Raw genomic sequence first — 26728 nt, 5'->3', positions numbered from 1 at the left:
AGATTTTTTTTTCTTTCTTTTGCGGTCTGTCCTACAGACGCAACAGAACATGAGAAAATCTCCCGAATGTAAGTGAAAATTGCAGTCGCAGGACAATTCTTCCATTGAAAGTTTTACCCTCACCTCTTGCTGTGGTGACAACGCTAATTTTTTTTATTTCATATTTATTTCTGTCTCTGTGGCAGTGGTCACCAGGACACATAGAGCGGTGACTCTCCCCAGTAGGGACACAGGCTGTATTAAAAACTCGGCAGAGTTTCCTCTAACTTCCTGTTGCGTCTCTGGGACAAGAAGGGAAATTTCCCCAATATTACACACATATCAAAGAAAATAACCTGCACGGAGTTTTAACCCTTATTCTATGCAAAGCAAAAAAAAAACTATAGTTACACTTCCAGCGTGCTACTTCTTTTCTCACTGACTCAGAGACAGGCAGCTTAGCCTGCAGTGTACCACAATAGGAAGCGGCCTCCCATGAGAAGAGGAGGAGCTAGGAGCATTGGCAGGGGGACTCAAGAAGAGGAGAATCGGACTGCTCTGTGCAAAACAATTGAACAGAGCAGGTAAACCTGTTTGTTATTTACCTCTTACAATCACTTTAAGAGTGTTAACATGTTGATGAGAAAATCATTGAGATGTCAAATGCAGGTAAAATTATACATACACTAAAGTGGAATTCCTGTTTTTAAAATAATGGCAAGGCTTTTTTTTTTTTTTTTTTTTTTTTTTTTTAACACCACTTCTTGTGTTTGCTAGGCTGCTGGTCTCTTGCTACAGCTGCGGCAGAAGTGGCACATTTTGTTTCTGAAGAGAATGCGGACACCCTCAAAGCCATGGACACAAGCAGATGAGGCCACCATACGAACTGTGATTGCTGTGCTGACCACTGAAGAGCAGTTTGCAAGTTTACGCCAGCCTTCTGGAATTGGGCAGAGACCAAAGCCAATATCTTCCGAGGAGCTTTCTGTGTCATCTTCCTGGAGGAACAGTAATAGTCAGAAGAGCTCAGAAACGGACTTTTCTGATGACCTTCCTAATCTGGACAGGTATTATTTAGAATTTACTCTTATGGCTCATTCACAACAGCCCTCATGCTAAAATGCGTGCTGGGGTACTTTATGTAGAGGTATTGATGGATAGCGCGATGAGTTGTTGTGACTTCTCACATTGGTTATTTCCCCCCCCCCCTTTTTTTTTTTGTTTAACTTTATTGAAGTGTCACAAAATGACACTTGAACTTTTGTCATAAGGTGCGATGAAGTGCGGCGAGTTGTACTGCATAAAAATAAATCCAATTCTCTCTGCTCTGGGGCCTAATTAATAATATAAATAAATATAAGAGATACAACAAATTATCCCAAGCTGCTGTGCTAAAATTAATCCAAAAGTGTGTGTGTGTGTGTATTACCCAACATAAGCCCAGCGCTCTGAAACCAAATTATTAAAACAGTGCAATTACAATGTATCTAAATAAAGATAAACAAATACCAATACGGGGATGTATCAAAAATACATACATGCTGCATTTTTACACACAACACTACACATATATGATGTGAGAATGACTCATGGAAAACTATTGTTGTGATGAGCCTACATTGGTCTATGCAGATCAATACAGCTCAATGTGCAAACGAGCCCTTTCTACACCTGTGCATGTTTGTTTTTTTTTTTTTAACATAGAATTTTATTTAGGTGCTTCTTAACCACTAGCCTACAGGGCACTTATACCCCCTTCCTGCCCAGGCCAATTTCTAGCTTTCAGCACTGTTGCACTTTGAATGACAATTGCACGGTCATGCAACACAGAGCTTTATTTTGGTGGTATTTAATCACCTCTGGGTTTATTTTTTTTTAAACAAACCAAAAACCACTGAAAATGTTGAAAAAAAGTCTTCGTTTTTGGAATAAAATTTTGTAAATAAGTGATTTTTCTCCTTCACTGATGTGCGCTAATGAGGCTGCAGTGATGGGCACTGATAGGCTGCACTGATGGACACTGATAGGTGGCACTGGTAGGTGGCACTGATGGGCATTGACAGGCATCACTGATGGGTACTAAAGGGCAGCACTCATATATGGCACTGATAGGTGGCACTGTTAGGTGGCACTGACTGGCGCATGACAGAGGCCAGTCTGTTGGGCTGGGAAGAGGTGTTTTGGAGCACCTCTTGGTTCAGGGGACGTAGTTGTCAGAGGAGTGGAAATTGCGATCAATATTTCTTTCTTTCCTTTTGAACCTCTCCAAGAGATTCCTTTGTTGTTCTTATGTGCAATGTCTTATTTTGATTGCCATCACTTGTGCTTACATGGTCTTTGGAGTTGGGTGTGCTTTTCTGCAGGAAACCATTCCTCGTTCTTCACCAGGATAAGCTTGTATTGAAGCCTTGGTCCTCTCTCTTACCTACGGTGTTTGTTTTGTTCCACCTGAAAATTAATATTATGTTGCCTCCTTTTAGTCCTAATCATGAGTATCCTTCGAAGAAGGCGTTTCGCTCTTTCAATATTGTTAGTGCTGTTCAATTTTGTCTGAAGTCTATAGTTTGATTTCAACAGTCTGTTTTCGTGTTTGTTCTGACAGTCCTTGCAAGAGACAGGCTGATTCTCAATCCACTTTTTTCTTGGTTGATTTATCAGCTTCTCTCTCAGGCCTATGTTATTAAGGTCAAGATTCCTGCATTCCTGGCTATTGCTCCTTCCACCTGGATTGTCCGTGCTTCCTGGGTGATTCAGTATCAAGCTTCTGTTCAAGTTTGTAAGCCTGCTACCTGGTCTTGTCACATGTTTACTAAAATCTACCAGATCGATATTAACGCCTCTGTGGATGCCAGTTTTGTACAAAAGATCTTGAAAGCAGAATGTAGTGGGGTTACCCCTTTTTGGACATGTTTGGAATTACTGTGTTGCCAACCCTTCATGTTCAGTGCTTGGAGTTCACCACAGGACACAGTAAACCTTCACCTCTGGTCTGTCCCTCATTGCTTGCTATAAAAAAAAAAAGTGATGCTTAGCTGAGCTGGGATGGGTATGCCTGGGTGGGGATTTCTGCCTTTTTTTGGCCAATGTCTATTTAACTGAAAGTAGAAGTCATAAATATGAAGTTCTCTGTCATGTGATGTACTCAAAGAAAAGGATTTTATAGGTAAACCAAAAATACAAATTTTTGTATGGACTTGAAATTCACTGGTTGGACAGATTTTCTTTTCTATGGTGGCGATTAATGTGCCAAAGTGCTTCCCCACATCCAAGCCTTTTACCAGATGAACATGATCTCGCAATAAGAGATCAAGCATGCATTTTCAGACCACAGAAACCGATATTTCCACACTGTAGACTCCAGGTGGGTCTGTGACTCCATCAGTGTATTGCAGCAAAGGTGTTCCCACACAGGAGTCACTTCAGCAGCCCTCAGACTCCAACCATCACACAGTTCAGACCAAGGAACATTTAAAACCAGAGTACAGGCACATTGTAAATAATGGGCTGCATTTTAGATCAGTAAAAATAAACTGTACTGAGCTTTTTAACGTTTCAGTTTGTAAGAGGCCTAATAGTTTCTTATAGTACTCCTGCATACTGTTGGGAAGATATCTATGCCCTGAGCTTCACATCTACTTTAGGAAATATCAAAAAGTCCCACTCCTCTTATTGAGTTATAGAGTTTGCAGAATGATGAGTGAAAAACACTTTTCAGAAGATTTACCCTACCTGGCCAAAAAAAGATGTTGCTTCTAGTCACCAATCATAGTCTAGCTATGATTTATCCAGCACTGTTTTGAATGCAAGACCTTGCATTCTGTGTGATGTGCAAATGGTAACAAACTCCCAGCTAGAATCCTTTCATTCCATTCATGGATTATTGCAGCCATTTTCTCTTAACTTTTTTTTCTGTTTTGCAGAACAAATGTGAAGTCTCCTCCTCCAGGGTTAACTCTGCAGGCTAAAAATAAAGAAAAGGTTGGTTTACACCCAAAACGCCATGAAGATACATTCGAGCAGACGTTGGGGAAGTTACCTGAAAGCATTAGCTGCACCAGTCCCTGTACAAACCCATCCTCACCTGCCTCTGTCAAGGTAAGGGGCTGAGTAATTGCCAAGGCTGATCTGTAGGTCTCTCTGTCAGGCTGTATTTTAAGAGCTAGGACCAACAGTACTTGCTGACACAATTTCAGTGGTATTTATCTTGTTCTTGTTTAGTAAGCGCAGCATGTGCCTTATCGTGTAAATAAAGACATCCGAGCTATAGGCCTCTTAAGGGTGTATTCACTCTAGGTGCTTTGAAGCTGCGTTGATAAGAATGAAAAAGGGCAGAAAGGAAGTGTCATTTTGTGATGTAACAAGTATTCTGTAAAAAAAAAAAGTAAACTGTGATGTAACAATGCGTCAAACCACCCCTTCATAGAATGCATACCTGAACATCTTGGATGCCTTAAAATGAAACCGTATCTAGTTGTATGATGTACATTTTTAAAAGCTCTGTCTGGTTTTCGTTTTATTACCGTCTGTGTAGACATCCCAGGCACACAACAGAAAGGGAAATGTAATCTTTCCAAAGTGCAGTGTAGTGCCTACTTTGAGAGTTGCGTGCAGTACAGGTCAAAATCAAGTTTCCTCTCTATCCCTTTTCCAGCGATAAATGGGAAATGTTGGATTATGTCCTGGTGACAATTAGTGAGGATTAATTTCTTCAGTGTGAAATGAGCAATGAGACCTGAACTAGAAACCGGTTTTGGTAGGAATTTAATTTTGATCATTGAAAGCAAGAATAAACATTGGATGAAAAAAATTACTTCTAATATTTCATTAATTATTTCAGGGTGAGTTGGACAATGAAACAAAGCAAAAGATCACAGACTCATTCAGGGAATTATCTAAACTTAGTGCACCATTATAATGGGGCAGGAAATAGTCGTTTGTGGCATGTACCACATTAAACCTGTTTCAGAGTGAAATAGAAACTGGTTCGTTGTTTGCATATACGGGTGAAACTCGAAAAATTAGAATATCGTGCAAAAGTTCATTTATTTCAGTAATGCAACTTAAAAGGTGAAACTAATATATGAGATAGACTCATTACATGCAAAGCAAGATAGTTCAAGCCGTGATTTGTCATAATTGTGATGATTATGGCTTACAGCTCATGAAAACCCCAAATCCACAATCTCAGAAAATGAGAATATTACATGCAATCAATAAAACAAGGAATGTTCATAGAACAATATCGGACATCTGAAAAGTATAAGTATGCATATGTACTCAGTACTTGGTTTGGGCCCCTTTTGCAGCAATTACTGCCTCAATGCGACGTGGCATGAAAGCTATCAGCCTGTGGCACTGCTGAGGTGTTATGGAAGACCAGGGTGCTTCAATAGGGGCCTACAGCTGTTTTGCAATGTTCAGTCTCATGTCTCTCATCTTTCTCTTGGCAATGCCCCATAGATTCTCTATGGGGTTCAGGTCAGGCGAGTTTGCTGGCCAATCAAGCACAGTAATCCCACGGTCCTTGAAGCAGGTTTTGGTGCTTTTGGCAGTGTGGGCAGGTGCCAAGTCCTGCTGGAAAATGAAGTCGGCATCCCCATAAAGCTCATCTGCAGAAGGAAGCATGAAGTGTTCCAAAGTCTCCTGGTAGACGGCTGCCGTGACCCTGGACTTAATGAAGCACAGTGGACCAACACCAGCAGATGACATGGCTCCCTAAATCAACACAGACTGTGGAAACTTCACACTGGACTTCAAGCATCTTGCAGTGTGTGCCTCTCCATTCTTCCTCCATACTCTAGGTCCTTGGTTTCCAAATGAGATGCAAAAGTTGCTCTCATCAGAAAAGAGGACTTTGGACCACTGAGCAACAGACCAGGTTCGTTTTTTCTTTAGCCCAGATAAGACGCTTCTGACATTGTTGTTCAGGAGCGGTTTGACAAGAGGAATACGACATTTTAAGCCCATGTCCAGGATCCGTCTGTGTGTGGTGGCTCTTTATGCACTTTATGACTCCAGCCTCAGTCCTCTCCTTTTGAAAGTCCCCAACACTTTTGAATGGCATTTTCCTGACAATCTTCACCAGGCTGCGGTCATCCCTGCTGCTTGTGCACCCTTTTCTTCCACATTTTTCTTTTCCACATAACTTTCTATTAATGTGCTTTGATACAGCACTTTGGGAACATCCATCTTCTTTTGCAATTACCTTTGAGGCTTTCCCTCCTTATGGAGGGTGTCAATGATGGTTTTCTGCACAACTGTCAGGTCTGCAGTCTTTCCCACGATTGTGATTCCTACTTAACCAGACTGAGAGACCATTTAAAGTCTCAGGAACCCTTTGCAGGTGTTATGGATAAATTAGCTGATTAGAGTGGGACACTTCGAGCCGAGAATATTGCACTTTTTCACAATATTCTAATTTTCTGAGATTGTGGATTTGGGGCATTCATGAGCTGTAAGCCATAATCATTGCAATTATGACAAATCACGGCTTGAACTATCTTGCTTTGCATGTAATGAGTCTATCTCGTATATTAGTTTCACCTTTTAAGTTGCATTACTGAAATAAATGAACTTTTGCACGATATTCAAATTTTTTGAGTTTCACCTGTAAGTGAAAAAGCAACGGACCTGGTATATGGGATGTGAACTGTGAACATGCAGCTCTAGCTGAACTACTCAATGCCATGTCTGTCACATAGGATAGGGAGCAGATACTCCTAATTAACAAAGGGTATTGTGCCCCTTTTGTTGACTAGTAGCTGCATCTGCTTTTAAAGTTTAGAAGAATAATGCACATTTTTTGCCTCTGCCACTATTTTTAATTTCCCCCATTCTGTCTAATTTTTTGAAATCATGCCCCTAAACTGAAATGCTGAATTGATCTGATATATTACTTATAATAAAGTAATGTGGGTAGTTTACATTTACATGCAGTCAACCCTGGAAAGTTGCTAAAACGGAACACTCTATAATTGTTTTGATTGAAGGATTTCATGCCCATTATAGACATGATGTATGCCAATAGTCATTACATGTTCAAAAGAATGTTTATTATTTTATAATGTATTGCAGTCTTCAAAGTCTCCTTCACCACGTCCAAATTTGTCAGTGCGATACTTTATAATGAAGAGCAGCAATCTGAGGAATCTTGAGATCTCCCAGCAGAAGGGAATTTGGTCCACCACCCCAAGCAATGAGCGCAAGCTAAACAGAGCATTCTGGGAGAGCAGCGCGGTGTATCTCGTCTTTTCTGTTCAGGGATCTGGACATTTTCAGGTTGGTACATGTATAGTTAAATGTCTGTAGATATACACACCGATTCATTCCATTCAAGACTAACGTGTCCAAGTTTTCTGTGCTTTTATTTTTTTGGGGTGTTTTTTCCTAAAGTTGATCTTCATGTTTCAGTAAACTTTTAAATTGTTTGTTTGGACCAAGCTGGTATTTACTTCACTAACAGATGCAGCAGCTGTGAGCGCTGTATAAACTGTATGTAGTCTCGGCTACATATACACTACTCAAAAAAAAGGTACACTTTGAAACACATCAGATATCAACGGGGAAAAATATCATGCTGGATATCTATACTGATATGGACTGGGTAATCTGTTAAGAACGTAAGGATGCCCCATCGTTTGAGGGAAATTAAAATGATCAAACTACAGAGGACTGAAATCAAAGACACCCCAAAAATCAAAGTGAAAAAATGATGTAGCAGACTAGTCCATTTTGCTGAAATTTCATTGCAGCAACTCAAAATGGTACTCAGTTGTTTGTATGGCCCCCATGTGCTTGTATGCATACCTGACCACGTCTGGGCATACTCCTAATGAGACGACGGATGGTGCCCTTGGATATTTCCTCCCAGATCTGGACCAGGGCATCACTGAGCTCCTGGACAGTCTGAGGTGCAACTTGGTAGCGCCGGGTTGGACCGAAACATGATATCCCTATTAGATTTAACTCAGGCGAGTGTGGGGGCCATTCAGTAGTATCAATTCCTTCATCCTCCAGGAACTGTCTGCATAATCTCGCCACATGAGGCCGGGCATTGTCAAACACCAGGAGGAACCCAGGACCCACTGCACCAGCGTAGGGTCTGACAATGGGTCCAAGGATTTATTCACGATACCTAATTGCAGTCAGGGTGCCATTGTCTAGCCTGTCAAAGTCTGTGCGTCCCTCCAAGAATATGCTTCACCAGACCATCACTGACCTACCACCAAAACGGTCATGCTAAACGATGTAACAGGCAGCATAATGTTCTCCACACCTTTTTCACGTTTGTCACGTTTTAATGGTGAAACTGTTCTCATCTGTGAAAAGCACAGGGTGCCAGTGGCGGATCTGCCAATTCTGGTGTTGAATGTCAAATGCCAACCGAGCTCTATAGTTCCAGGCAGTGATCACAGGGCCCTCAGGCCACCCTCATGAAGTCTGATTGTTTGGTCAGAGACACTCACACCAGTGGTCTGCTGAATGTCATTTTGTAGGGCTCTGACAGTGCTCATCCTCTTCCTCCTTGCACAAAGGAGCAGATATCGGTACTGCTGATGGGTTAAGGACCTTCTACGGCCATGTCCTGCCCTCCTAGAATAGCTGCCTGTCTCATGGAATCTCCTTCATGCTCTTGAGACTGTGCTGGGAGACACAGTAAACCTTCTGGCAATGTCACGTATTGAAGTGCCATCCTGGAGGAGTTGGACTGCCTGTGCAACCTCTGTATGGTCCAGGTATCACCTCATGCTACCAGTAGTGACACCGACTTTAGCCAAATTCAAAACTAGTGAAAAACAGTCAGAAAAGGTGAGTAGGGGAAAAAAATGTCAGTGGCCTCCGCCTGTAAAACCATTCCTGTTTTGGGGGTCGTCTTATTGTTGCCCATCTAGTGCCCCTTTTGTTAATTTCATTAACACCAAAGCAGCTGAAACTGATTAACCACCCCCTCTTTTACTTAACTGACCAGAACAATATTGCAGGAGTTTAATTGACTTGATGCTATACTCTGATTACAAAGTGTTCCTTTAATTTTTTTGATCAGTGTAGTATACAACGCTGTGTTCTGGAAGCGGGATAGAGACTTCCTGTCCTACTCCCAGAGCAAAATCAAATTGGGCTGAAAGCTGCTCAGCTAATCAGAGGAAGCTTTGTGTTCTGTGAATGAATACAAAGCTTCTTCTGATTGGCTGAGTTGGAGAGGCAGATTGATGACATCACAACCTTTGTATATCGATGAGACTACATTTACTTTTATAGAGTGCCCACAGCCGCTACATCTGTTAGTTAAGTAAAAGTTCACTGACACTTTAAGATTAGCTTTAATTAAGTGCAGCCAAACAGCCATTCTTGATATTCGTGCACACTCTTGACCGCCATGTTGTATAGGCAGGTTTTGGCTGTTTAGCACAAAAACTGTGCTAAACTTTGCCTATTACTATTTAAAGCTACCCAGCTTCCTGTATCACTGTTTCACTTCCTACCTGTTCATTAGATTGTAAAGATATAGATCACCGCATTGGTAAACTTTTTTTTTTTTTTTTTTTTTACCCAGTGTTTTTCTGTGAGCCTGGTTAAAGCGGAACTTCACCCAAAAGAGGAAGTTGTGCTTGTTTGCCTCCTTCCCTCTTCCTCTTTAAAATTTGGTACTTGTTTTTTTTTTTTGGGAGGGAGGTAGAGGTAACCCCCCATCCTCTTTCGCTCACAGCCTTCTGGGACACATCACAGGTCCCAGAAGACTGAGACCTTTCACAGAGTGCAGCGCACAAGGCTTCACAGACAGTTTCCCATAGTCAAGATGTTGGCACTAGAGACCCAAAGCATGGTGAAGAACTGGCTCAGGTGTTGGATCCCTGCACAGGTAAGTGTCCTTATGTTAAAAGTCAACAGCTACAGTATTTGTAGCTGCTGACTTTTTATTTTTTTATTTGGGGGGGGGACCAAAGCTCCTCATTTAAAGTTATTGTAAACCTAAAAATATTTTTTCTTGAAGGAAATAAAACAAAATCATTTTTTATTTACCTGCTTTGTGCAATGGTATTGCACAGTGTGGCTCCAAACCTCCTCTTTTGAGATCTCCCAACAGCTGTCTCAGCTCCTCCTTTTCTTTCTTCTTTTAAGTTATGCTGTTTAACCCCTTTACGCCGACGTCACTCACATATGCGGCCTCACAGAACTGGCCTTTTTTCCGTGGGGCTGCATATTTGCATACCTGTCTTTCAGTGACACCCCGGTCTTTGTGCTCAGAGCGTGCTGTTCGGCTCGCTCCGAGCACAAAGACCGGGGCCCGGGACACCTGATCGCTGTGATAGCCTCTGATTGGCTATCACAATGATCAGTCACTGTACAGCCCACCCCCCTTGTTTGTTTTTCTCTATGAATGGAAGAGAGTGATGCATTGTATCTCTCTGTATCTCTCTCTCTCCTTGCATAGAGGGAAAAAAAAAGATAAATATACCAACTAAAGAAAAAATACCTAGATCAAGGTTTGATCTAGGTCAGGGTTAAAGGTCAGGATTTTTTTTTTATAAATTGGTGTCAGTGTGTTTTTAGGTAAAAAAAAAAAAAAACTAAACAAAATGCGCACTATTGTCTCTGAGCTGTACTGTGGGTACAAACAACTAATAACATACACATATCACTGTGATCGTCAAGAGCTGGAAAATTTATTTTGGGCTCTTTGGTGGTAGGTTATGGTATTAACAAGAAGCACACAGCTAGATTAAAAAAAAAATACTTTTTTTTTTTTTTTTTTACTGTTTTGGCCCAGTTTTCTTTTGATATTAGAAAAAGAACAGGAGATATCCATTACCATTTACCACCAAATGAGAGCCCAATTTTTTCCTTAAAAAAACAAGGTATAATTCACCTGGATGTACAAAGTAGTTGTTATGGTATGTACGGTTTTACTAACACATGTCAAACTTGCAAGATTGTGCTTAGGCGTTAAGATTTGTTTTACCCTTAGGCGTGAAAGAGTTAAATTCAAGCTCTCTTTCCTGTCATTAAGCTACCATTTTTGCCATAATTCTGATGCTGCACCTGCTTGCATATGGAGGTTTGTTGTCACTGTCTGTCTACAGTGGCTTTACCACCTCTGGCTGTCCTACCCTCATCAGCAATCTAGCTGCCTTGGTTTGTGAGTACCTGAGGCCTTGCTGCACACTGTGGGCCTACTTGCATCATTGCCAGGTTGATGCTCCATGCCTCCCCACTGGTTGTGTTAATAGTTCCTCTATCTAGTAAGATCTTAACCTCATCTTGTTCAGATTCAGGCGTTGGTTCTTTTTTTTTTTTTTAAGATGTATTTATTAAATTTTTTTACATTTTTCTATATCATACAACAAACAGCACAACAAGACTCACAAGGTCCTGAAAAAACAAACAAAAAAAAAACAGCGCCCGCACAGGGTCTCACAGGTCATATGCAACAAGGAACAATGCTATAGAAACTATAACAAGTACGTCTAAGAACAGGGTTATGCACTTTGGAATAAATGCATAATATGCATTGAGATCATGAAAGCATTACTTAAACATCTTGATCTAGAGAGGTCAAGGTAAGGGGACTAGCAATCCACCTGCCCCCAAGTTTAATAAATATTGTTCTCTTTTTCCTCAGCTCAAAGGTGAGCCTGTATAAAGGAAGTGCATAATTAATAAGTGTAATCCATTGTGATATAGTTGGCAATGCAGGGCCCTTTCAAGTAAGCAGGATCACCATTTTGGCATAGAAATACAATATACACAGCAACCGCTTAGCATATTTAGAGAGATTTAAATCCCCAAAAATTCCCAAAAGACAAGTTTAGGATCTAAAACAGTAGAGAGGCCTAACACAGAAGAAATAAATGTTAGGCCTAAATCTCACTAAATTCAGACCAGTCCGAGTCAGTAAATTCTATATCTAGGGAGATTCATCTAGCTTTAGCAGTGGCGAATCTAGGGTTGGAATCAGTCATAAGCATAGAGTAATGCTCGGAGGTAAGTTTAGTGGTATGTGGGCGATGTAATTGTTTTTCCAGGAGAGACATTTGAAGAGGGTTATCTAATGATCCAAATTGTGCTTGAATAGCATGTTGCAGCTGATAGTAACAACAAACCTAATATGAAGGTAGGTCAACTTAATCCTGTAGGGAGGAAAAGGATTTAAGGCCCTGTGCAGCAAAAATATGATCGATTATTTAACCCCTCGAGATGTCCATCTTGGGCGTTGGTTCTTCAGGCGGCTTTTGGGCAGCCGGCAGTTCCCAGTTTTGGTTTGTTGAGCCTGTTTGTGGTTATTGCTGAGTTGCATACCTCTCAGTTGGACTGCTTTTGGACATCTCAACAGTATCCGAATCCCTGTGCTCTTCAGTGAATGATAATGAAAATAGTATTGTTGTTCACAATGAAAATATTTCTTGGAGTACACAGAGTTTCCTTTCCCTCTGTGTTTCGATTTTGGTAATGCTTGCCACAAACTAGGGCATGCTGTGTTACGGAGGGGTTATCTTGTTGTTTTTTTTGGCCAGTGTCCGAATCCTCCTAAAGATGGCAGTATAAGCAGACCGTATCTCAATTCATATGTCCTTCAATGGATTCCAAAAAAATATTTTAAAGTAAATAACAAAAAAAATCAAATTTTCTCTCCAACAAACTGACGTTTGGAGCCTTGTAAAAATGACACCATTGTAATTGGGCTTTTGACATAGAGCATTCCTGCCACGTGATACCGTGCCTTGAAAAAATATTCATTAATTTTTCCACATTTTGTAATGTGTAATTACCAATTTTATTGGGATTGTATGTGATGGACCAACACAAATTGGCACATAATTGTGAAGTGGAGCTGCAATTACAGCTGCAAGTCTTTTTGGGATGTCTACCAGCTTTGCACAACTAGAGTGACAGTTTTGCCCATTCTTCTTTGCAAAATAGCTCAATTTCTGTCAGTTTGGATGCAGAGTGTCTGTGAACAGCAATCTTCAAGTCTTGCCACAGATTCTCCATTGGATTTATGTCTGGACTTTGGGCCATTCTAACACATGAATATTCTTTGATCTAAACCATTGCATTATAGCTCTGGCTGTATGTTTAGGGTCGTTGTCCTGCTGGAAGGTGAACCTCCGCTCCAGTCTCAAGTCTTTTGCAGACTCTAACAGGTTTTCTTCTAAGATTGCCCTGTATTTGACTCCATCCATTTTCCCATAAACTCTGACCAGCTTCCCTGTCCCTGCTGAAGAAAAATATCTCCACAACATGATTCTGCCACCACCATGTTTCACGGTGCTGTTTTCCACCACACATAGCATTTTGCTTTTAGGCCAGAAAGTTCAGTTGTGACCAGAGCACCTTCTTCCACATGTTTTCAGTTTGTGAGAAGCCAAGTGGGGAACACAGCAAACGGGACTTCTTATGGCTTTCTTTCAACAATGGCTTTCTTCTTGCCTCTCTTCCATAAAGCCCAGATTTGTGGAGTGCACAACTAATAGTTGTCCTGTGGACAGATTCTCCGACCAGAGCTGTGGATCTCTGCAAAAGTTACCATGGGCCTCCAGAGTTACCATGGGCCTCTTGGCTGCTTCTCTGATTAATGCTTTCTTTGCCCAATCTGTCAGTTTAAGTAGACGGCCATGTCTTGGTAGGTTTGTAGTTGTGCCATACTCTTTTTCCATTTTCGGATGATGGATTGAACAGTGCTCCTTGAGATGTCCAAAGTTTGTGATATTTTTTTATAACCTAACCCTGCTCTAAACTTCTCCACAACTTTATCCCTGACCTGTCTGTTGTGGTCCTTGGCTTTCATGATGCTGTTTGTTCACTAATGTTCTCTAACAAACCTGAGGACTTCACAGAACAGCTGTATTTATACTGAGATTAAATTACAAACCGGTAGACTCTATTTACTAATTTGGTGACTTCTGAAGGCAATTAGTTTCACAAAATTTTAGTTAGGGGTATCAGAGTAAAGGGGGCTGAATACAAATGTACGTCACACTTTTCAGATATTTATTCGTAAAAAAATTCTGAAAACCATTTATCATTTTCCGTCCACTTCACAATTATGTGCCACTGTGTTGGTCTATCACATAAAATCCCCAAAAAATACATGTACGTTTTTGGTTGTAACATGACAAAATGTGGAAAATTTCAAGTGGTATGAATACTTTTCCAAGACACTGTACTGTAATGAATGCAATATGTTTAATTGTGGTATATGAAAATTAATACTGACATTACACAGAATATTCTTTTATAAAGATCATGAAGATATTTAGTATGTGTGAATATGTATATCTCCTCTCTGGCCGCTGCCCCAACCCTCACTGTCTCATCTCATTTCCCCTGCTTCCACGCACCAACCCCTCCCTCCTATGTGCCCTCTGGAATGCCCGCTCAGCCTCTAACAAACTCTCTACAATCAATGACCTCTTCTTCTCCCACTCCCTCAACCTTCTTGCTATTACTGAAACCTGGCTCCAGGATTCCAACTCTGTCTCCTCAGCTGCACTCTCCCATGGCGGCCTCCTCTGGACTCATTTGCCCAGACCCAGTGGACAAAAGGGGGCGGAGTCAGACTTCTCCTTTCCCCACAAAGCACGTTCTAGGTTCTTCCTGCCCCTCTGTCTCTGTCCCTCAGCTCTTTTGAAGTGCACTGTATTCGTCTCTTTTCCCCTGTCTGAGGATCGTAGTCATCTACTGGCCCCCGGACCCAGTTTCACGCTTTCTTGATGACTTTTCAGCATGGCTACCGTACTTTCTCTCCTCTGAGGTGCCTGCCATCATCCTCGGTGACTTTAACATCCCAGTCAATGTTCACACCCCTGCCACCTCTCAACTACTCAACCTAACTTTCTCTTTTAACCTAACACAATGGTCACAATCCACCACCCACTCCAATGGCAACACCCTTGACCTTGGATTCACCCACCTATGCACTCCCTGTAACCTCTCTAACACCCCTTTTCCTCTGATCACAACTTTATCAGATTCACACTCTCCCTGCCTCCTACCTCCCATGCCACCAACCAGCAAACTGTCACCTGTAGAAACCTCCACCACCTCAGCCCTGACCTTCTTCACTCCGCTACTGAGCGCCTCTTTGATGAAATTGCACCTCTGTCCTGCCCAGAGCTGGCCACATCTGCCTACAACAACAATCTATCATACTCCCTGGACACTCTTGCTCCTCTTTCTACATGCAGAACCAGGCCTCGCCTGTCACAAACCTGGCAAACAGATGACACCAGAAGTCTCAAGAGATGCAGTCGCACTCTTGAGCGAGCATGGCGTAAAACTAAATCCCTGAAAGACTTTACCCTCTACAAATCCGCTCTTCCCAAATACAACTCCAGCCTCCACGCTGCTAAGCAAACCTACTACAACACTCTCATGAAGACCCTCTCATCCAATCCTCGTCAACTCTTCTCTACCCTTAATTCCTTACGCCACCCCCCCACTGCCTCCACTGACCAACTTACTGCACAGAAGATTGCCAGTCACTTCAAGAAGAAGATTGACACAATTCATGATGAGATCTCCAGTGTCAAGCTTCCTCCTCCAACCAACATACCAGGCTCAACACCAAACTCAACACTCTCCTCCTTCGACCCTGTTACCACCGAGGAAGTTACCAAACTCCTTTCCAAGGCCCACTTCACCACCTGTCCCCTCACGACTATTGCAGCTTCCATCCTGCTCTATCCTAAACTATCTAACCCACATCTTCAACCTCTCTCTTCATGGGCACCTTTCCCTCCCAACTCAAACATGCACTGGTTACCCCCATTCTCATAAAACCCTTGCTGGACCCCACCTGTTTGAATAACTTAAGACCCATCTCCCTGCTCTCGTTTGCCTCCAAGCTTCTTGAGCGCCTTGTTCACAACCGTATGAACTGCTACCTCACCAGCAACAACCTTCTTGATCCACGACAGTCTGGCTTTCGCACACAACATTCCACAGAAACTGTCCTACTAAAACTCACTAATGGCCTACTAACTGCTAAAACCAATGGCCATTACTCCATACTCATACTCCTTGACCTTTCCGCTGCCTTTGACACAGTCGACCACCTGCTCCTCCTCAGTAAACTCCACTCCATCGGCCTCCGTGACTCTGCTCTCTCCTGGTTCTCCTCTTACCTTTCTCAGCGCACATTCAGTGTCACATACAACTCCTCCTCCTCCGCTCCTCTTCCTCTTTCTGTTGGGGTACCCCAAGGTTCTGTCCTTGGGCCCCTCCTTTTCTCTCTCTATACCTCCTCTGTGGGCCAACTGATAATCTCCCATGGCTTCCAATACGACCTCTATGCTGATGACGCCCAGATCTATCTCTCCACTCCCCAGCTCACCCCCTCAATCTCCTCGCGTATCACAAATCTACTAAGCAACATATCAGCATGGATGTCACATAACTACCTTAAACTCAATCTTACAAAAACTGAACTTGTAATAGTTCCTCCTCCCCGATCCCCCACTCGCGACTTTACCATTAAGATCAACAGCCCAACCATTGGTCCTTCCCCTCATGCCAGGGTGCTAGGCGTAATCCTAGACTCTGACCTCTCCTCTGGGCCCCACATCCACTCACTGGCTAAATCTAGCCGCCTCAACCTCCGAAACAAAATCCGCCCCTTTCTGACCAATGACATCACAAAACAACTTATCCACGCCTTGGTTTTATCCCGCCTTGATTACTGCAACTCCCTCCTCGCTGGTCTACCATTACACAGGCTATCCACCCTGCAGTCTATTATGAATGCTGCTGCTAGACTCATACACCTTACCAACCGATCAGCAACTGCTGCCCCTCTGCCAATCCCTTCACTGGCTTCCACTAACCCAACGTATAAAATTTTAAATACTAACCACAGCTTACAAAGCCATCCACAACACTGCCCCTAGCTACATCGCCAACCTCATCCACAGATATCGCCCACTCTGCTCCTCCCATGATTTCTTCCTCTCTAGCTCCCTCATCACCTCCTCCCACGCTCGCCTCCAGGACTTCTCCAGAACCTCTCCCATCCTCTGGAACTCCCTACCACAGCATGTCCGGTCAGCCCCCACCCTGTCTGTCATTAGGCGATCTTTGAAAACTCATTTCTTCAGGGAAGCCTACCCCACCTCCACCTAAGAACTGTACTTGAATCACCTCCACCAGATCATCCCCCGCAGCTATCACCTTTTGTATCACCTGCCGCTTCCTTTAGATTGTAAGCTCCATGAGCAGGGCCCTCACATTCCTTCTGTACTGAAATGTATTGTAATTGTACTGTCTCCCTTATATTGTAAAGCGCTGCGCAAACTGTTGGCGCTATATAAATCCTGTATGATAATATCTCGTTGCATAGATTTGACTTTTAAATTCTACTTTCTTGCAGGGATTTGCAAGAATGCTTTCAGAGATTGGGAGAGAAAAGAGCCAGGAGTGGGGGTCCACAAGTCTAGGAGGAGTCTTTAAGATAGAATGGATACGAAAGGAAAACTTGCCTTTTCAATATGCTCACCACTTGATGAACCCCTGGAATGACAATAAGAAGGTGCAGATAAGCCGTGATGGACAGGTAACTTTTAAGCTCTCTCATTATCCAGTTAGTGGACACAGCAAGTAATGTCTGTAAGATAATAGCATGGAAACTTACTAAACTATAGATTTATTTTTAATATGAATATATTTTAAAACATAACTGTATAGGGGTGGACACAAAAATGGAAATACTACATGATTTGTAGGGGTAAAAGTGCAGAAATATTTCACATTGAAAGTGGAAGTGATGTAACACACTTTTGCTTAATCTGTGTGATGAGAAATCTACCTAACAGGTGGAAAGCCTCACTGTCATCATTCACTGCATACGCTGCTAGTAATTCGGAGTTGATTCAGAGCATACGGAGCTTCAAAGAGAGCAGATTGTTTGTGCTTGCTTAGCTGGTGCCTCTGTGACTGAAGCTGGCAATTTATTTGCCGTGTTGTGAGGTACAGTATCAAAGGTTATGTGAGGGCATATTCAATTTCTGGGAAGAAGTGGTCTGATGAGCATAACCGCGGTTAAGATGATCAACTGACCGATAGAGAAAAAGACATTACACAGGATTGTGACCCCCAAATAAGAATACTGCTGCAAAAGTGACTGCAGAGCTCAATCTCAGTCTTGCTTTTATGAATGAACACAGTGTGATCACTCACGGTGTTCATTCACAACTGAAGCATAGTAAACTGTGTTTACTATGCTTCAATTTGTGAATGAACAGGAAGCTTCTCAGTACAGTGCTCTTTCCATTCATTCACTGTCCAGTGCAGCTGAGGATGCTGAGAAAGGAATCGGGGAATTTCTGTCAGTCTCTGTCTCAAAAGTGAGTTATCAGGGCTCTGTTTAGACCCCTCATATTTCACCAAAGCTCCACAACAGTGCTCCTAAAAAAAAAAAAAAAAAAAAATCTAAAAACTACTGACATCATTCCCTGCTCTAATAGGAAAATACACTGCCCTACTGACAACCAAGAGATCTTTGGAAGGTGGAGATCTACGTGAACAACATGAAAGAGATCAAAGGTTACCTACCCCGGTTTAGAGGGATATGCTCTGTTAATTTTCCATTTCAGAGGTGCTTCTCAAAAACATCTTTTAGTGTTCAACATGTGTATAGTTCCAGTACTTTCTTGTATGGATCTTTTGCATTTAGGAAGTTGTTTCATTTAGGAAGTTGTTGCATATTCAGTAAGGCCCCATTCACACCTGAGCTTTTTGTAACGTGAAGCTCCAAAACGCTCAGGGAAAAAAAATATCAATATTACTCTATGGAGATTGTTCACATCTCCACTCTAAGTTGCCTGAAGCTCCAAGAAGTTTTTTCAGGCAGATAGATGCATTTTTGCGGTGTATTCATTCCCATAGAAATACATGGAAACACGCAAATCGTGTGTTTTTCATGTGCTTTAGTGCGTTTTGTTGTGCGACCAAGAGCGTTTCTTTGGCATGGTAAAACATAGAAAAATATGATGTAACGGATTACATTTTTATCTATTGGCTAATACAAAAACACCAGAACTCAAAGTCCAAAAATGCCTGAACAAATTGTGCACAAACGTTAGCTATGCGCATAAAAATGTGTGGAGAATGCTATGCTCAGATGTGAGGGCCTAAGAGTACCGATAGCCTAGCAAATTTATTTGTTGGCCATGTTTCTTATGTTTTCTAGGAGCTGGAGCCTCAAATAGGGGAACAGTTATTGCTGCTTTGGGACAGAGTTCCTTTGGGAGACAGGAGTATTTTGCACTAACAGCCTAACCTCAGGTACTATTTATTGTTATTAAATGTCTGTCTATAGACATCTTGTGCAAAAAATTTTTGAGGAGCCAAAAATTTTCTTTGGTATATTAGAGAATGTTGATACATTTTGAAGGTTATTTTATACTATATGCTCAATTCACAAAGATAATACACAGGGATAGGGATGCTTTATAAAAAAACAAACAAAACAAAAGCTTTAGATTGTAAGCTCCACGAGCAGGGCCCTCCTATTCCTTCTGTACTGAAATGTATTGTAATTGTACTGTCTCCCTTATATTGTAAAGCGCTGCACAAACTGTTGGCGCTATATAAATCCTGTATAATAATAATTGTGTGCAATACATTTAGAGCTGTACTATTTGTTTTACATCTGCTTGGAATTCAGTTTTAACGTACTTTAAGCAGAATGATTTCATATTAATGCACATCTACTTGTAGCCATGATTTTAAGAGGCGTTTTGTGCTAAAACATATTTCCCCTGAAATGTTGCTACAGTATGTAAGGCACAGCTGCTATTTAACTTAGGGCTGGAACAACTAATCAATATAATCGATCATAGTAGATAATAAACAGTTCTCACCAATTTTCATTATCGATTAGTTGGCCTGCATACAAAATGCATTATATGTTTACATGTCAGTATACATAGTGCAGCACACATACAGCTCAGTACACCGTCCATACATGTTAGTAAGTGCCTGAGAATATGTGAGGAGCAATGCTTCCTGGGACATGTAGTCTTGGGCAGGAGGAGGGAGTGATTTAAAGTGCTTTGAAAGGCATAAGTTTTTTTTTACCTTCTAAGTATTAGGGTAAAAACAAACCACCTGGGACCAGACACCCCCGTATACTTACCTGATCCCCATCTCAATCCAGCAGTACAGCAGTGGGAGCTATTGGTTGTCAATCACAGCCTGTGAGGAGGGAGCGGGGCCGAACCGCACTGTCAACAGAAGCACACTGTGCGGCTAGGGACTGAGCCACCATGATTGTCCCCTTTGCAAGTAGCTAGCTGTGGGGGGGCACTCTGAAGTCTGGAGGAGCCAAGATCACCTGCAAGGGACACCGGAAGAGGAGGAAGAATCGGGGCTGCTATGTGGAAAACCATATCAGAATGTCATATTTGCTATCCACTTGAGATCTGGAAGGTTTTACCCCCTTCATGACCAGGACATTTTTTTGTTATTCAGCCCTGTGCTAATTTAACTGGCAATTATGCAGTCATGCAACACTGTACCCAAATTAAATTTATATAATTTTTTTCAAACAAATAGAGCTTTCTTTTGGTGGTATTTGATTACCACTGGGGTTATTTCTTATTATATAAACGAAAAAAGACCAAAAAGTTAGGAAAAGAAGCAAAACTTTATTTTCCAATTTAAAAAATTTAGGCCAAAATGTATTCTGCTACCTGCCTTTGTAAAAAAAAAAAAAAAAAAAAAATCCCAATAAGTGTATATTAACTGGTTTGTGCAAAAGTTATAGTGACTACAAACTATGGTATATATACTGGAATTTATGCAGCTATGATGCTATACTGGTAATGGCAGTGATCAGCGACTTATAGTGGGACTGTAATAGTGTGGCAATCTGTTGCTAGCTGGTGCTGGCTGGGAGGTACACTAACTGATACTAATACATTGATAGGTGCAAATACTGTACACTTGTCACTGCACTAATGACACTGTATGAGAAGGGATTAACATCTAGGAGCAATAAAAGGGCTAACTGTGTACCGAACAAGTGTAACGTGTGTGGTATGTGCTGCATTTATTAAGAAACTTGGGAGAAGAAACCACCAAATTGCTGCTCTGTGTACAGAGCCCTTTGTTTGTAAACACTGGGTTCTGTGCTGTTTTTGGACATGGCTGATCAGCAGGTTCGAGCCATAAATCATTGGCCAGGACCTGCTGATGAAATCCTGCTGTGTCCAACCGTAGCACGGGATGGCAGCGGGGACACTCCCCAAACCCAGAAACAGGCTCCCAATGTTTACGTTGCAGAGCGTACAGCTGCCGCCATGTCACAGTAAATCTACTGTGACCGGGCTGCAATTGGTTAGGAGGAAAAAAAATTTCCAATGTTCATAACCACATTAAGAACTCTGTGCAGGGAAGAGAAGCATCTGAACCCAGAAAAGCTGGAAGCCACCGCCCCCCCACCACCACCACCCATGTAGCTTTATGTCTACATAAAATACCCTGTGTATACTACTTCTGAGTATATTTATTAAATAAATTATTTATTTTATTTAAAAACATTTTTCCTTTTAAATAAAAATTTTGATCCGAGTCTGATGATATATACGTACTAGATTCAACCTCTATAAGTATATAAATTAGTGGTGCACCAACATGAAAATTCCGGTACCAAAACTGAAAGTTCAGGATGCCCTTAGCCAAAAACTGAAACCAAAACCGCTTTTAATTTTTTTTTTTTTTTTATTTTATTTAATGTTGCTGGCATTTTTGCATTGAAGTGAATGGGACTCGATTTTGCATTGAAGTCACTAGGGGCCTTTTTGCATTCAAGTCAATGGGGCGCGACTTTGCATTCAAGTCAATGGGGCGCGACTTTGCACTCAAGGCAATGGAGCGTGACTTTGCGTTCAAGTCAATGGGGCGCGACTTTGCATTCAAGCTTATGGGGCGCAACCTTTTTTTTTTTTTTATGCCAATAACACTATTTTTGGCCAATATATTGCTGCATCACTCATTTAAAAATATATCTCTTCTGTTATTCTGAGAGTGGATTAGATATTTTGTTTCCTAACCATATTGCTGGTTATCTATATTTACCATTGCATATAGATATTCAAGAATAATTTGTTGGGGTGTTTGTTTTTAAACTTGCATATTAACTAAATTGCACATCACACTTTTTTTGAGGTTTTTATCCAATTAATAAATTAATTGAAACAATAATCGTCCAACAAATTGATTATGGAAATCAGTTGCAACCCCAATTTAATTTCATCAGTAACAGGCTTTTGCAGGTCATAGATGGGGAGAAAAAATGGCAGATTTTTTTTTTAAAAAAACGAAAATTCGGTCGTTCAAGCGGCCGACGTTACCATCAATGGTAAAAAAAATCGGCCGATTTTCATCCCTTCTACAGCTGGCAAAAAGTGTCCCTGCAGAGAGCTCCGCTATTTCTGACAGTTCTCTGACAGTTCCTTCACATTTACAGCGGTTGAAACATTGTATCTATTTGTTTCCATTTAGGATACAGATGGTTTTATTCGGAAACAAATAGATACAATGTTTCAACCGCTGTAAATGTCAAAGAACTGTCAGAAATAGCGGAGCTCTCTGCAGAGATACTTTTTGCTGGACTGGAATTCTTATTTTCATCCTACTTCTTCTTCTTCTTCATCCTCATCCTCTTCTTCTTCATCATCCTACTTCTTCTTCTTCTTCATCCTCTTCTTCTTCTTCATCCTCTTCTTCTTCTTCTTCATCCTCTTCTTCATCCTCATCCTCTTCTTCTTCTTCATCCTCATCCTCTTCTTCATCTTCTTCTTCATCCTCATCCTCTTCTTCTTCTTCATCTTCTTCTTCATCCTCATCCTCTTCTTCTTCTTCTTCCTCATCCTCATCCTCTTCTTCTTCCTCATCCTCATCCTCATCTTATTCTTCCTCATCCTCTTCTTCATCCTCATCCTCATCCTCTTCTTCATCCTCATCCTCATCCTCTTCTTCATCCTCATCCTCATCCTCTTCTTCATCATCCTCATCCTCTTCTTCTTCATCCTCATCCTCTTCTTCTTCCTCATCTTCTTCATCTTCTTCTTCATCTTCTTCATCTTCTTCATCTTCTTCATCCTCATCCTCATCCTCATCCTCTTCTTCTTCATCATCCTCATCCTCTTCTTCATCATCCTCATCCTCTTCTTCATCTTCTTCTTCTTCATCTTCTTCTTCATCTTCTTCTTCATCTTCTTCTTCATCTTCTTCTTCTTCCTCATCCTCTTCTTCTTCCTCATCCTCTTCTTCGTCCTCATCCTCTTCTTCTTCTTCTTCATCCTCATCCTCTTCTTCTTTTTCTTCTTCTTCATCTTCATCATCCTCTTCTTCTTCATCTTCTTCATCCTCATCCTCTTCTTCATCTTCTTCATCCTCATCCTCTTCTTCATCTTCTTCTTCTTCATCTTCTTCATCTTCATCTTCATCTTCTTCTTCTTCCTCATCCTCTTCTTCTTCCTCATCCTCTTCTTCTTCCTCATCCTCTTCTTCTTCCTCATCCTCTTCTTCTTCCTCATCCTCTTCTTCTTCCTCATCCTCATCTTCTTCTTCCTCATCCTCATCCTCTTCTTCTTCTTCATCCTCACCCTCTTCTTCTTCTTCTTCTTCTTCTTCATCCTCTTCTTCACCCTCATCCTCTTCTTCTTCTTCTTCATCCTCATCCTCTTCTTCTTCATCTTCATCCTCATCCTCATCCTCTTCTTCTTCTTCCTCATCCTCATCCTCTTCTTCTTCCTCATCCTCATCTTATTCTTCCTCATCCTCTTCTTCATCCTCATCCTCTTCTTCATCCTCATCCTCATCCTCTTCTTCTTCATCCTCATCCTCTTCTTCTTCTTCTTCTTCATCCTCATCCTCTTCTTCATCATCCTCTTCTTCTTCTTCTTCTTCTTCTTCTTCTTCTTCTTCTTCATCTTCTTCATCTTCTTCTTCCTCATCCTCTTCTTCTTCCTCACCCTCTTCTTCATCCTCATCTTCTTCATCCTCATCCTCTTCTTCTTCTTCTTCATCCTCATCCTCTTCATCCTCATCCTCTTCTTCTTCTTCATCTTCTTCTTCTTCTTCATCCTCATCCTCTTCTTCTTCTTCATCTTCTTCATCTTCTTCTTCATCTTCCTCTTCTTCTTCTTCTTCATCCTCATCCTCTTCTTCATCCTCATCCTCTTCTTCTTCCTCATCCTCTTCTTCTTCCTCATCCTCATCCTCTTCTTCTTCCTCATCCTCTTCTTCTTCCTCATCCTCTTCTTCTTCCTCATCCTCATCCTCATCCTCTTCTTCTTCTTCATCCTCTTCTTCTTCTTCATCCTCTTCTTCTTCTTCATCCTCATCCTCATCTTCTTCTTCCTCATCCTCTTCTTCTTCCTCATCCTCTTCTTCTTCCTCATCCTCTTCTTCTTCCTCTTCTTCTTCCTCATCCTCATCTTCTTCTTCTTCCTCATCCTCTTCTTCTTCTTCTTCCTCATCCTCTTCTTCTTCTTCTTCCTCATCCTCTTCTTCTTCATCATCCTCATCCTCTTCTTCTTCTTCTTCTTCATCCTCATCCTCTTCTTCATCCTCCTCCTCTTCTTCATCCTCATCTTCTTCTTCATCCTCTTCTTCTTTTTCTTCTTTTTGTCTTCCTCTTGCAGGTCACTGCTCATGCGCAGATTTTTTATCGGTAAAAAATCGGCCGATTGGCCCATTAATGCCGCGAAAATAGGCCGATCGGCCGATTTTTTTTCCAACTTTACCAAAAAAAAAAAAAACGGCCAAAATCCCGAAAAACGGCCGACCAAATCGCCCACTAACGATCCGAAAATCGGCCGATTTTATTTTCGGCCGACAAATCGGCCGATTTTCGACCCATCTATGGCCTGCATTTGTCTGGATATCTTTCTCTGGTCACTGGATTTGTTGTGGTAACATTTTTGACTGAAAAGGTATTTTGGACAAAAACTATTTAGCTATTTGAAAGGTGCCTTGTGCCATCTCCACTAACTAGAAATGGCTATGATTCTATGGATAAAATCAATAGCAATGGTAAGTTTCTCTTCTTGAAGCCTCTATACCTCCAAGGTTTGTGAAGCTGGAGCTTTGACCTCAGACTTAATGTACATCATCATTTTGTAGTTTGATATAATGATGATTTATAATATACTAAATCAATGGGGACAAAAGTGTTCTAAGGAAAAACACACAAATTGAAAGTGTTACTAAACTCACAACAGTAAAATCAGTCTGTGTATGCAGAAAGAATGCTTGTTCTGCTCACTGTGGAACCTAATGGATTAATCCTCAGCATTATGTAAAAAGGCTGTTTGATCCGGTCTTCTCTGATCCTCCCCTTCTACTGTCCCCAATCCATCTGTTGATAGTACACAGCTCTAGGAGTCGCTCTGCACATGCTCAGTTTAGTGTGTATTGCTCGAGTGGTGTTTTTTTTTCTTTTCTTTTGGAGGGTCTAATCAGCGCTGTCGAGACAGAGTCAGGGGTTATGCAGCCTCAGAGAACAGTCAGAGCAGAATGAAAACTCCTCCTACAAACTTTAACCAGTGCTCAGCTGGACACTGATAGAAGTCACAAGACTGCTATATACTGCTGATGAGAAAAGATATTTAGCAGTTTATAAATACTACAGTAATGTTCTGAGTACTGTAATTTTCATCAGTATGGTATCTCTAGTCAGAAAAGGAGATGGCATAAGGCACTTTTCAAATGCCTCCAGACTATAAAAATCTAGCTGTGTTTCTCAGTTGGACATTATCATATGTACATTTACGATGTACGATTTACAAAGTATCTCATATTTCATACAATGATTTATCAGTCAACCCTTAATAATGAGTAACAGACAAACTTATTAAGGTATAAATTTGTTTGCTAATAGGTTGATCATAGGGCATCATAGTTGTTAAATTACATGCATGGTGTCTTGTTTTGAGCCTCTGGAGATATGTGCGCACACATGCCAAAGTCAAAATGAAAAGCAAATAGGGGCTTCAGAAATTTAATTTGCACTTGATGTTGTCAACTCCGTATTGACTCATGAGGCTGCATGTGATACTTATGGGCCAATAGAGAGTTGGAAATGGACAGGGCCAAGTATTAGTGCATCTTGTGATTTAATGTACTTTTGCAACTTTAAATTGACAACAGGGTCACATTAACTGTGATTTTAAGGGTCATAATTCTAAGATGAGCTCTTTCTGGCAGGAAACTGCGGTCTTTGTGCTTGGCCTGTCTGACACAACACTATTGGCACAATGTTTACAGGCTTTCCTGAAGTAATTAATACAGGAACAGGAGTCTTGTTATTAATATTGACATCTCCATATAGAACAGGAACCTTTGTCCAGACAGTCTTGAAAAGGCTTTATTCCTCAATTACAGCAGTCATTGACAGCTGAGATGACAGGAGCTACAATCTCCTGGGGAAAATGAAAGGATTTTCCTGCAGCCTGTTTCTGTTCATACTAATGATCTCTTCTTCCTTGTCCCATGCCATTTATAGGTGTTAGAAATCAATAGCAAGATAAGAATGCTGTGTCCTTAACCCTTCAAAGACTTATATGCATATCTTTTTACTATGCTGTTTTTCCTGCTTTACTGTATTCAAGGGTTTGTACTAATTATGTTATTTACGTTGCATAAAAGAACTGCACTGTTAGGGCTTGTTCATACAGGGCACTTGCTGCGGGCCCTACGCAGGTCTTTGTTTTCCCAGGACGGGGATGCACAGATGTGTGGATTC

The 26728-nt window shown here is 41.3% G+C and overlaps 1 protein-coding gene across 1 annotated transcript in view; it reads left to right on the top strand.

The window, feature by feature from the left end:
• Positions 1 to 26728, top strand: part of YTHDC2 (YTH N6-methyladenosine RNA binding protein C2) — a 173449-nt gene that overhangs the window by 140275 nt on the left and 6446 nt on the right. Inside the window, exons 26-30 of the mRNA XM_089684728.1 lie at positions 757 to 1046; positions 3900 to 4074; positions 7054 to 7257; positions 17345 to 17527; positions 19163 to 19257. Coding sequence (XP_089540854.1) covers positions 757 to 1046; positions 3900 to 4074; positions 7054 to 7257; positions 17345 to 17527; positions 19163 to 19243 — 933 coding nt within the window. The 3' untranslated portion in view covers positions 19244 to 19257. The remainder of the gene's footprint in view (positions 1 to 756; positions 1047 to 3899; positions 4075 to 7053; positions 7258 to 17344; positions 17528 to 19162; positions 19258 to 26728) is intronic.

This window comes from Staurois parvus, unplaced genomic scaffold (assembly GCF_062004578.1).
Source record: "Staurois parvus isolate SC_StPar_1 unplaced genomic scaffold, SC_StPar_1.0 ptg000354l, whole genome shotgun sequence".
Taxonomy (NCBI): Eukaryota; Metazoa; Chordata; class Amphibia; order Anura; family Ranidae; genus Staurois; species Staurois parvus.
This window is presented reverse-complemented; position numbering and strand designations above follow the sequence as displayed.